At 31.9% G+C, this 13,746-nt stretch overlaps 1 protein-coding gene across 1 annotated transcript in view; it reads left to right on the plus strand.

The window, feature by feature from the left end:
- LOC306654263 (tandem C2 domains nuclear protein-like) overlaps positions 1 to 11,029 on the plus strand; it is a 38,335-nt gene extending 27,306 nt beyond the window's left edge. Inside the window, 4 exon segments of the mRNA XM_079127635.1 lie at positions 3,652 to 3,766; positions 7,272 to 7,406; positions 7,409 to 7,470; positions 9,350 to 11,029. Of these exon segments, the coding sequence (XP_078983761.1) occupies positions 3,652 to 3,766; positions 7,272 to 7,406; positions 7,409 to 7,470; positions 9,350 to 9,460 (423 nt within the window). The 3' untranslated portion in view covers positions 9,461 to 11,029.
- The last annotated feature ends 2,717 nt before the right edge of the window (positions 11,030 to 13,746 follow it).

A 13,746-nucleotide genomic window follows, 5' to 3' on the forward strand; every position in this document is an offset into this window, starting at 1 on the left:
TTAATCATGGGTAAGCAATATATCTGTTCACAAATTGGTTAGAATGGAATTGGGTTTTGATTTTTTGGTGCTTGAAATGGAATTCAGGACCTCAGGCATGGTGAGCACATGCTGTACCACTGAGCTATATTTCCAGCCCAGAAATGAAGTTTTACAACTGAGTTTTTTGTTTGTTTGTTTTGTTTACCCTTGCTTACCTGTAGTGCTTGATTGATTTCTGGGACCTGATGTTTACTTCTTTCAACTGGCCAGCTGAACATTGTCTTTATTTAGAGATTCCTAATAATTTAATTATATAGTTTCTCTATCAGGACAACATTTATAGAGATCAATCCTATTTTATAAGGTCAAATCTATATGTAATTTTAAAGTTAAATAAAATTTTTATTTTACCTACTTCCAAAAATATTTATGATGATTTGAAGTGCTTCTTAACCTTTTCTGTACATTATGAATCACCTTGGAAGTGTAGGTCAATAAAATTTCTTGGGGGTTGGGACAGAAAAATTTGTGGTTTTCAAAAGTTCTCCAAGTGATTCTAATGTGTAGCCTTGCAAACCACCAAAGTGTAGGGGAAATTAGAAATTAAAAACATAAGAAACAAAGTATTACTGTAGTTCACCTAGAGGAACTGAAATTTCTTGTTATCTTTTCCCTGTTATTCTCAGTCCCCAATGTTTTCTTTATGGCATTTATCACATCATATCTTTATTTAGGTTACTTAATTTTAGATAAAACAAAACTAGTTTCAAGTTTTAATCTGTTTTCTTCATGTTTTACCATGCTCTATTAACTAAGGTTCCACCATGTTGTTGGTACTGAATATTTGTATGTAGGCAGGTATGAAAGAATAAATGATGAACAAAAGCATACCAAATGAGATTATTGTTCTTTTCTATTAAAATATAATACTAGCTTAGTAGATAGTAATCTGCAACTATATTTTACAGAAGATACAAATATACTAATCAAATGGGTAATTCATATATTAAAACTCTAAAAACAGAAAACATCAGAAGAGAACTCAGTGAAGGAATTTTCTGGGAAATTGAGATATTATGTGCCTTGGAGAATTTGAATGAATGATTATGACTGGATTTCTACTAAATTATATTTCATATGTTAGAAATCTGGATGCCAGGTGCTAGAGATACAAAGATTGATGTCTTAAAATAAGAGCATTTGGGTTATTCAGGACCAATGCATTTATGTTACTTATGCTGATGTTTAAATTATTGGCTAAGACAAGAAGAATACTATACTTCATTTCATGTTCTGAAGAGGAAAATAGGTATTGTAATTGTGCCATTGAAAGAGTCAGGCTTGTGTACCTGCCATCCAAATTGATAATTGTTGCACCACAAATAGCACGGCTTTTCGTAAAGCTAATATTTTTCTAAGGAGAGTTCCTGACCTTGGCCAATAGTAATGTATTAACTTGAGATCTCAAATTTCAGTATTGAATAAGATAGAAGAGACAAAGTTTGCCTGAAGAAGTAGTTGACCTTTATAGAGATTTCCCTTGTGGCTGACTTACCTTATGGTTGCTAAGTGATCTAGTGCTCATACCACACTCCTGATTTCCTAATGCAGAAATCAGTGAAGCTACTTGCACAGCCAGTAAGTAGTCAAGGAGTCCAGATTTGATTCCAGAACCAACTCTCTGAACTCTACCATGTATGTCCCTTTGGAAGATATTTTCAGACATCACCAGATTATGATTCTTCCTGATTATGGTTGGCATTTCATTTTTTAACAATTCCAGGAAGGCTAATAAAGTTTTCTTTAAAAATTGATACATTATTCAGGAGCAGAGATCATACCTTTTACAGTTTTGTACCCATTAAATATAGTTAACACATACCACCTAATTGATTTGAATATTAACTTTTTGGTTGTTATGTTATGAGATTGAAAACTACTTTGAATATTTTTTCATGATCTGAATTAATGTCCTGGAACATAAATTATTTGTGAAATAACCTTGGCAAGTAGGAAATAGCAAACCCGTTGCCAAATGCTGCTGTTTATGAGAATGAATTCTGCAATTGTGTAACAATAAGACAAGTTTTGCCACCCTTAGCTGTTTTCATAAGTATGATTTAATTATGGGTACAAAATCATAATGAATAAAGAATTAATGAAAAAATTTTAATGATGGTTATCTTTGTGTTTTGTAAACAATAAGCCACTATAGTTTTTTTGATGTATTAATTTAAATGCCAAGGGCAGAAACAACTTTTTTCTTAACAACAAAGACTTTATTTTACATGTGGCTATCAAATTAGTTCACACAAAAAAGTTGTTAACATCAAAAGCAACAAATTCTCTTATTTATTAAAGTCAGCATTTATTGCCAAAATGAACAGTTTTATTCTCATTTTAGACTTTTTCAAGAGGAAATTAACCTTAACTCAAGTTTATACTTTTTAAACAATTCACTTTTCACTTTCTATTTCTTGACTTCTCATGGCATAACAGTTTAAAAACACAGAATCATGTGTTTCTCTAACACAGAATCGTGTTTTAAAATTGATACATTATTCAGAAAGACCCAAGCTTGAGTTGATGGCATGTACATAGACCAAGTTTTTTGTTTTTCTCCCCCTCAATGAGCCAATAATTATTAAGAATACTGGGCTATTACCAAATATCTAAACCTTTTTGTAAAGTGTCAACTATTCTGTAGAATTATTGAAATCAGTTCTAGCAAATCTGAAAACGTTGTATTCTTATTCCCATTTTTTTTTTTCAATGCATGAACGGTGATCTTTTTGTGTCTGGACAACTTCATGTTTCTCTTACTTTTCACTCCAAGTACCTTGGAATCCACACAAGTAGGCTGACTTGTGTTGTATTTCATAGATAAATCACCAACTTTTTTTTCTGCTGTTGGTAAGCAGGACTGACGAGTGTGTTTTAATCCCTTCCCCTGCTCCACTGCCTGTAGCCTTCATCTTACAGTTTGCCTTAGGTTGTTACTTTTTAAAACCTCTTCCTCATCACTTTGACTACCTTCCTTTGGCTTGTTTCCATTCAGGATAGAAATGCAACTCTGGATCCATAAATCTGTTTATTATAGAAATCCTTTGTCTTCTAATTTTTATAGCACCTACTCTGAATTGTAAAATTAGGAAAATTAATAGTTCTTTTATGTAACTTTATCATATTTAATATGTTCTCAATAACTCAATTGACTACATTTAATTATTTTAAAAGTGCATTCCTTCCTATTGGTTTATTTCACTGGAGATTTTCCATTAATATTGCTAAGGAATTTAACTTGTTTTTAATTTAAATTGTCTTTTGGTATCACTGATATTGAAATCCAGTATGCAGGTACAACACTTTCAGAATTCATGTACGTGAATACCTTATTTTTTTTATATATATATATTTTTATTGTAAACAAATGGGATGCATGCTGTTTCTCTGTACATGGCGTAAAGGCATACCATTTGTGTCGTGAATACCTTATATTTACAGAATCTATGACGTTTATCTTCTTATCCTTCTCTTATAACTTAGTGCTTTGAGAGTCAGTAGAAAGCAGTCCTTTCAGAATTTCTAAGTGTAATCCTTTAATTTTGAATTTTTGAAATATTCCTACACTTTATTATTAAATACTGAATGACATTTTTTGATATGCAGGTTTGCCATGCAGAACTCGAACTGGGGACTTGTTTTCAAGCAGTAAATAGCAGGATTCAGCTTCAAATTCTTGAGGCACGGTACCTTCCAAGCTCATCAACACCTCTGACTTTAAGTAAGTGTATCAGTGTTGAAAGTACATCAAATGTAGAGAGGTTACAATTCAATAAGAATGAAGAGACCAATAGAGTAGTGTCTGTGTCCTTTGCTGGATGCACAAGCAGGGCTTGTGATACTTTGGTTAGCTAAGCCTAAGTACTTGGTCACACCTAGAGCTGGAGGTTTGAGGTCAGCCCTACCTCACAGGCTAAGTGGAAGATAGGATTGTTCTTTTTCACTACCAAAGAAGGGAACTAACTATCTGGAAGCAGGCAAAGCAATGGATGTCCACTGTAACTAGAAAGGCTAAAAATAGATGAAATTGAACAGTCAATTCAAGAAGCTACAAAAACAGCAAATTCAAGGAAAGAAGTAAGGTATTAAAGCTAAGGTTGCAGCTATAAAATGTGGAGACAACAACCGATAACACAATCAATGAAACTAAATGTTTGAAAGGACCATTAAAATAGGCCAATCTGTAGCAGGTTGGATAAAGCAAAAAAATAGAGAAAACATGAATGGTATTTGGAACAAAGAAAATGATGTAATTCCAAATTCAGAAGAGATTTGGTTGTATATAAGACAATACCAGGTGTAACAGTACTAATTCATTTATTTGTACATCTATATGAAATAAATGACTTTCTAAGAAATTTACTTGAGAGGAAGAAATCAAGGAACACCTGATTCCTTTTTTTTTTGGCGGGGGGGTGCTAGGGATCGAACCCAGGGCCTTGTGCTTACAAGGCAAGCACTCTACTGACTGAGATATCTCCCCAGCCCCTGATTCCTTTTTTATATAAGCTATTCTAAAGCAAGAAAAAAGATGGATAATAATTTTGTTAGCATATTATTGATATCAAAACAAATTAGAGGGCTGGAGTTGTGGCTCAGTGGTACAGTGCTCACCTAGCACATGCAAGGCACTGGGTTCAATCCTCAGCACCACATAAAAAATAAAAATAAAGGTATTGTGTCTACCTACAACTAAAATAAATAAATAAATATATATATGTATATATATATATATATATATACAGATTAGAAAGCATATACATAAAAGTAGCTCTACACTAACATCACACATAGATAGAAAAATCATAAATTAAAAGTAAACAAATAGAGGGAAGGAAAGAATAGAAGTTCATTGGATTAGGCAGAAGGGAATGAAGGAAGGGAGAGGGAATAGGAATAGGAAAGAGAGTAGAATGAACCAGACAACTTTCTTGTGTTCGTATATGAATACACAACCAGTGTACTTCCACATCATGTACAACCACAAGAATAGTATCCTAGTTAGAATAACTTATACTCCATATATGTATAACATGCCAAAATATACTGTACTGTCGTGTAGACCTAAAAAGAACAAATTTTTAAAAAGTAAGCAAATAAAATCCATCTTGGAATAGTGAGTCACCACGGATTATGTATGTTAATTCTAGGAAACAAGGACAGCAGTGGAAGTCCACAGATAGAATATATTACATTAACAAGTGACCTCCCCAGATCAAAACTGCTAATCAGCATTACTAATGATCTCCATTTTATAAATTGAATGCTCAGGTCTCTTGGTCCTCATTCTGAGACTTGCTCCTTCCTGGGAGTTCCCTCATTCCTTTCTTGCTACCCTATAGTCCCCACTGTATCATCGGACTCTTAACATTAGTCACATAGCCCATTCTGCTTGAGCCATAAGCATCCTGTGCCAGTCAGACTAGGGCATATGCTGCAGTGAAAAGCTGTATTAAATTTGAATTTCAATGAAGTTCCCATCTATTAAGAGTCGACTTCCCTTCAATTTTTACCTGATTTTGATCAATCTTTATTTTTAATATTTCCCCCAAATTTGTACTTGTGGTCTTTGGGAAGATTAGTTCATACAAACTATTTTACCGTTGTTGGAAGCTCTGTATCTCAAACTTATTTAAAGAATGGATTATTTTCTAGTGGTCATACACTTCTAGAGTCCCAAGCAAAAAAATTTACCTACATAAAATTGTGAAATAAATACCTCATCTATCCAAAGAGTTGGTGCCTCTCTCTTGTGTAATCCTTTTTAGTGCATATTCCTTTGCTGCCCTTGTTATTTATGCCTGCAGTTCTAATTGTTAATGTCATTCAGACTGAAGGAAGATTAAATTTATTTGAAGTTATAGTAGTTACTTGTGAAATATAGTAAAGGTTATAAGGTTGACTAGATGACTAGAGATGTTTTCTGTTATCAAACAGTAGCTCATTAAACCTTTTAAAATAGCTAATTTAGGGCTGGGGAGATAGCTCAGTTGGTAGAGTGCTTGCCTTGTAAGCACAAGGCCCTGGGTTCGATCCCAAGCACCACAAAAAAAAAAAATAAATAAGTAAATAAAATAGCTAATTTATATATTAGCTATATATAAACATAACATTTTATATATACATAACATTTTTTTTGTTTTTTTCCATAGCTTTATTAAGGTAAAATTGAAGTACAATAAAATGCACATATTTGAAGTATGCAATTTGATCAGTTTTGACATGTATGCAACCAACACAATCAATATAAAAAGGATTTCCATTACTTTTTAAAATATTTTTTTTAGTTGTCAGTGAATCTTTTTATTTATTTATTTATATGTGGTGCTGAGGATCGAACCCACAGCCTTACACATGCCAGACAAATGCTTTACTGCTGAACTACAACTCCAGCCCCTCCATTAGTTTTTTTAAAATTTGAAATCATGCAGACTGTGTTTCCTGCATGAACTATTACATTAGAAATCAGTCACCTTAAGATATATAGAACCTTACCCCCTACATGTCAACTATTTCAAAATTAAATGGCACACTTACAAATATCTCAGAGGTGAAGGAAGAAAGCTCAAGAAAAGTAAATAAAAAATGCTTTGAACTAAGTGATAATAAAAGCTTAAAATATCAGAATCTCTGGGATGAAACAGTACTCAGGTGAACATTTATAACAAAGTACTGTGTCAAAAAGAAACTACAATAATAATCAAATATTTTTCAAATTATGTAGTAGGTAAGAAAATAAGAGTAGGAGCAGAAATATATGAAATAGACAAGAAAATAATACAGCTAAAATTTGATTTAAAAAAAAACAAGTTTTATTAAGATAAAAGCCAAGAACACAAAATTATTATCAGTGGAAAGGAAGATATAAAAATAACCCTACAGGTGCTAAAAATACATTAAGGTAATATTACAATCATATGCCAACATATGTGATAGCTTCCATAACATGGTCTGTAGTAGGGAAGGATCCATGTGCTGCTGAAAAGAAAACGTATTCTGTTATCGATGGATGAAATATTCTATATACATCTGTTAAGTCTAAATTATCAATTACATTTTTTACTTCTATAGCTTCTTTATTTAGTTCTTGTTTGGAGGATCTATCCAATGGTGACAGAGGCATGTTAAAGTCAGCCGGTATTGTGTTGTGGTCAACATAATATATTAATAGATATCTTCGTGTGGTATTTTAAATAAAATTTTATAAATTAGCATTTGTTTCATAGGTTTTTCTGTGAAGGTGGGAATGTTCAGCTCAGGAGAGTTGATTTATAAGAAGAAAACACGCTTACTGAAGGCCTCCAGTGGGAGAGTGAAGTGGGGAGAGACGATGATTTTTCCACTTATCCAGAATGAAAAGGAATTGTTTTCCTCATTAAGCTTTATAGTCGAAGCTCTGTAAGAAGAAAACACTTCGTGGGCCAGGTTAGTAAGAGGATTTTATCTTGAATTTCTTTCTTTTCTTTTCCTATGCATTTAAAACAGTGGTTAACAGAGGGAATAGAGGATAAAATTGAAGTTGAATAGTGTCAGATTTCTTAGCATAAGTTAATATTCAGCGTTAACACAAAGATCAAATCTCGTCACAACTCTTTTCTTTAATATAAGTAGTTGGAATTTCTAAGAAATCAGGCTTATCTATAAGCCTTTTTCTCAGCTTTTCAACTTTAAAAACTAAGATCAATTTTTCAGTATTACTGACTCATTCCTTGTGAAAGAAGACACTCAGTATGTACATTGAATTGTTAAGACTTCAAACGTCAAATTTGCCTCATTCTGTTTTACCTTCAATTTAATATCTAATACGAGCACTTTTTATCTTTTACTAATTTAATTATGTTAGATTTGAATTTCTAAAAAAACAATTTGAACAATGGTGGAAATATTTAGATGGTCAATACCAGTGTCTGGATTGTCTATTTTAAAATTCTTAGTAATCTGTATAATACAATAGAATACTAGCTTACTTGCCAACCCTATAGCAACTTGTTTCCATTTATATTTTTTTCCTTATTCTGAATGGATTAATGGTAGTTGTCTATTATCTGTTAATCTTTACTTTTCTTACAGTTATTTGAACCACATTCAAATTACAGGTCTAAAAACTTCCACTTCATAGTAAACTGCTATTCATAGTCTATGTGTAGTCCTCAAATTACATATATGAATTTTTAAAGATTGATATTAACTCTTGACTCACTTTTTCATGTAATTTACCTAAAATGTTAATTTAAATGTAGTTTTGTTTCTGCATTTATTATTTGGAAAATAGCTTGAATTCAAGACCTTATATAACTAGTATACTTTGATAGCTATGAGGCCTATGAAGTCAATTCACTTAAAGTTTTTCTGTATCATCAAGCCTCAGCTATCATGTATGAATGGAATAGAATTCTGGAATGTTTCTTGCTGGTCATCTACCCCCAACAGATTCTTTGGTGGCCTTTGGTGTCACCATAATGGGGTAAACAAATGCAGACTCAAGTTCTCCCACTCTTGTTTACCAACCACAGCACTCTGATGTTGCATGTTTTATATGTTGGGATTCTTTGTAACATATTATTTAAAGGAAGTATCTTCAGACCAAGAAAGAAAAGGAAAAAGATTTGAAAACCTAGTGATCTTCTCAATCTCTTTACTCAGAGAAATTAATTCCAAGGTTATAGCATTTGTTAATGCTAGAGCCAAGGTACAGGTTTTAGATTCCTTGTCCACCTTGTCTCCATGATGTATAGCCATTGTGATGTCTTAAATTTGCATAATACTATACAATTTTCCTAGGTTTATTCACATGTATAATCTAAAACCCGTGACAGGTACTATGAAATTACTCTGGATCAAGAATGACTATTTATTAAATTTCAATTAAGATCACAACTTTATTTAATGAAAATTTAAAAATACACATTCCCCACTAATTGAAATCATTATTATCCTCAGTCCAGTTCATCTTTCTAAAGTTGTTTTTGAGTGGTCAAAATCAATTTTAAATTGAGCTTCTAAATTAATTGAATAAGAAAGGGAAGTTGGAACTATTTGGGGGGAAATTATTTTGCAAAAAATCTCACCTTAAATTTTTAGATTTGGTTTTTGTGAAATAGTCTTCAGGATGACTAAATAGTTTAAATGTTTTAGAATTTAAGTTTCAAACAGATACATCAAATTTACTTTCGGGAAAATGGAAAGGTGTTACTTATAAATATGTAAACCAGACTTTAAATTTTTTTATCAATAAGAGTAATTAACCGTTTTTAACTCACTTGTCATTATGTGTCAAGTTAAATGATTGTACTATTCCTTTTAGATTTGGATAAGCGAAGACAGTAATAGCACTGAAGCAGTGAACCAATGGAAAGAAACAATTGCAAATCCAGAAAAGGTTGTTACCAAGTGGCACAAGTTCAATCCATCCTGAAGACTTTACACATTAATTTGGTGAAGAAACAACTTGACATTCTTTTAGAAGACTTAGAATTTTAATTCGCCAAAAAATTATAATAAATTTTATCAGATATACAAAGTGAAGGAAATGCTTTAAAATAGTGCCAGAACAGACAAAAATAAAAGGGAAGTATTTTGATGGCAGTTAAATAACATGAAGTCTATGAGAATATCAACCACACATAGGAATTTCTGTATTATGTTTTTGCTTTTTTTTTTAAGTTTTACGTAGACTTTTTTTTTTTAAATAAACCTAGTATAGCAAGTTCCTGTTGTACTACTAGATATTTAGATGACTATGTCTTTGTTTCAGTGCTAGGCATTATTGATTATGTTTTGCTTCCACTGTTTGCCTCTTCCTATATCTTTTCTCTCAGCAAAACTGAATTGAACCATTTCAATTATTTTCTATATTTGGGGAAAGTTCATGACCTGTGTTTATAATTTATTACCTGTAAGACATACATTGTTATTTTGTAAACAACTTACCTCCAAGAAACTTCAAAAATAGAAACTACATTTAGACAAGGATAAACAAAAATACCAGAAGGTTGAAGTTTAATTGGAGATGCAGAATCATATTTATTTTGCTGTTTCTCTCCCTTAGATATTTTAGTCTTTGTTTTATTTGGAGTTGAAATAAGATTATCATCCATATGGTCCATCCTAACTAGCAGAATTGAATGAGTTTAAATAGAAAATTAAATATTTTATGATAATCATTTCCTCACTTTTAATTTTTTAAGTACAAATTTCTTGTTCCATATCTATAATGTTAGAGTATTTTTTCATGTTTTTTATAACTATACCTGATAACATTGTATAGCAAATATTTTCTATTGCAGGTTTCTTTCAGATACTTATATAAGTATATATAAGGGGATAATTTCAGCCTAGTTGTCCATATGAACCATGGCCTAAAACAACAGTTTACTACAGCTCAAAACAACAGCTTTTTGGGGAAACAAATAACCATACTCCTAATTTATTAGAAAAATATGACTTTATTGCTAGTAAGTAGACTATGTTGCTCTGTTTTCTTGGTTTTCTATTTTTCTTTCTTTGTCCTAAAACACGCCGAGAGATGGTGATATTTCAGGCTATAAGTATACCTCGCTGTAACCTAAGCATTCCCTTTTCATTCCTGTTCCTGTGTTCTAGGTAGATCATTAAAATTTCCCCAAATAAATACTTAGTTCTTTCGCCTAGATACCATCTCCTCAACTGTAAAATGCATCAGTTTTATATCCCTTTTGCTTCTGTCTAGATTTTATGGTATCAGTGGTATTGACAAGTACTCTCTGCCACTGTGCATTTTGAAATAATAATTTTAGATTTGTGAAAAATGGTTCTATTAGAGGCCAGGCACAGTGGCACACACCTGTAAGCCAGTGGCTCAGGACACTGAGGCAGGAAGATCTCGAGTTCAAAGCCAGTCTCAACAATGACGAAGCATTAAGCAACTCAGCGAGACCCTGTCTCTAAATAAAATACAAAATAGGGCTGGGTCTGTGGCTCAGTGGTTGAATGCCCCCTGAGTTCAATCCTCAGTACCAAATAAATAAATAAATGAAAATTTTAAAATAAATTAAATTTTAAAAATAAAAAAAATAAATAAATAAAAGAGGAAAATGGTATATTTGATAGTACTCACATAGACTTCTAGAAGAAATACTACCTGTGTGGTAGTATTTAAAATCTTTGAGACAAATATGCTTATTTTTGTTTTTGTCATTTTTTTAAATAAACTATTTTTTAGAGTGATTTAGGTTCAGAGCAAAATGAAAAAGAGGTACAGAGATTCCTACATACCCTCTCCTGTACACACACACAGAAGCACAGCCTCTTTACACTGTCAGCTCCTGCACCAGAATAATACACTTATTGCACCTGATGAACATACAATCATGCCATTGTCACTAAAGTCTATAATTCACATTAGGACTTCTTCCTGGTGTTTTTTCATTTTGTAAATTTGACAAACGTTAAGACATGCATATCTATCACTAGAATCTTGCTCAGTAGCTTCTCATTGCCCTAAAAATCCTCCTCAATGCAACTATTTTAATAGCTATCAAAGAAATAAGTGTATTTATTGGCTTTTAGATAATAAATAACAGGCTTTGTTTTTTTAAAAAACTAGAACTTTATTTAGCAATTTTCTGTGTTCTATTGTGTTTTCAATTCCTAAATTTAATATATGTAGTCATATATTCAACTCAATTTTTAATTATTTAATTTGCAGTATTTTTACAACATGTGTTAATATATGATTTGAGGGAAAGAAGTGTTCTTGGTTTCTAAGCATCCCAGGTAAATCAATAGAAGAAAACTTTTCATTTAAGCAAACTTTCAAGTAGGAAATATTGATAGAACTAAGACTGCAGATATTCTAATTGGTATTTACTTAAACCTACCAAAGGTGAGAAGAGATTGAATATAGCTGAAACGCTCATTTGGTTCCTTGAAGCTTTATGTAGAAATGTAAATAGAAACATAGTTTTTAAAATTTTAACCTTCTTTTATTTATTTGCTTTTTATGTGTGTTGAGAATCAAACCCAGTGTCTAACCTGTGCTGGGCAAGCGCTCTACCACTGATCCACAATTCCAGCCCTAGAAAACACTCTTCCTGTTAACAGGCATTCATATTGTGAGAAAAACAATAGGAACTGGTAATAAAAAATGAGATACCATGGAAAAATCACTTCCCTTTCTTTATATTTGCTGAGGCTTTTCTTGACTTTACCCCACTCTTATAAGAAAAAGGGGGGGACTGGAGTTGTGGCTCAGTGGTAGAGCACTTGCCTAGCATGTGTGAAGCACTGGGTTCAGTTCTCAGCACCACATATAAACAAAAGAATAAAATAAAGGTCTATCAACAGCTAAAAAAATATTTTTAAAAAAAAAGACTTCTCTTAAAAGAAAAGGGAACCAAATGATTCTGGGTGATCAGAGGGAACCATGGGAAGGTTCATGTTGGGAACTGACAGCTTATAGTGTTAATCTCTAAGAATATTTATTTATAAACTTTTGCATTAACACAGTTAAATAACTACAACCCATGTCAAAATATAGCATCACTACTTGACTTTTAGTTTTGCATGTGTGATTTTAAAGGAGAACTCATTGAGAAATGACCACCAAAGTATATCAGTTTAATCTCTTAATTAGACTGTTAAGAAACCAATGGGATTTTGAACATATGTAATTGGTCTGAAAATAACCTAAAGTGAAATTCTATTTGAATATAATTACATGAATTTCTCTGATACTAATGTACTCCACAGTCCAGTGGAAACTATTTCCTATCAAAAATTTCCATTGTTTATTTAATCAAATATTTGCTTATTTATGAAGGATTTAAAATTTTTTCATTAAATTTTAACTTCTTATCATGGGAATTGAACTCAGAAATGCTTAACCACTGAGCCATGTCCCAATCCTTTTTATATTTTATTTAGAGACAGGGTCACACTAAGTTGCTGAGTGCCTCACTGAATAGCTGAATCTAGCTTTGAACTTTAAATCCTCCTTCCTCAGCCTCCTGAGCTGCTGGGATTACAGGCACGTGCCACTGTGCCCAGCTCAGTAACAGGTATTTCAAAATTATACATCTCTTTTCAATATTTGGACATTTGTTTGGTGTTTCCTCAGGTATACTAAGAAAAATATCAGTTAAAATATCTGTATCTGGTAGTTATGAGGACATTTTCTGATGTTCTTCTTGTTATATAAGTGTAATTCTTGTTAAGAATTAAATTTCAAATGCTTGCAGTTTTAGGTGAAACACTTAGTTGAAAGAATTGTAAAAAATGGGCCCATGTAAAATACCATGTCCATTTTGATATAGATTTAAGATTTTAAAAGATATAAGAGAATTAATGTAGCCCTCAAAAACTGTATTTATTTTTTGAGTGGCAAATTGTCTGAAGATAAATGCTGCCTACATTTTTAATAATTTCTTAGTAGAAAAAAATTTTAACTTGGTTTTCTTGATTTTTAAATATTTTCATCTCTAAAAAATCTTATCTTTAAAAACAATGATTATAGTCAATACCAACATTAAATCACAGGATTCTGACAATAGCAGTAGGTATCTAAAAAGGAAATTTTATATGTCTTCTTAGATGGCCAAAAGGTTGCCAATTTCATGCTGAGCTAAATCACTGAATGAAATATCTTTTAAATGATGGTGATGTTTGTTCAGTATTGCTTTTCATATTCTTATGCTGTGGAATTTAGTTTCTGAGGCAAGAAGA

The sequence above is a fragment of the Sciurus vulgaris genome, assembly GCF_902686455.1.
Source record: "Sciurus vulgaris genome assembly, chromosome: 2".
Classification (NCBI taxonomy): domain Eukaryota; kingdom Metazoa; phylum Chordata; class Mammalia; order Rodentia; family Sciuridae; genus Sciurus; species Sciurus vulgaris.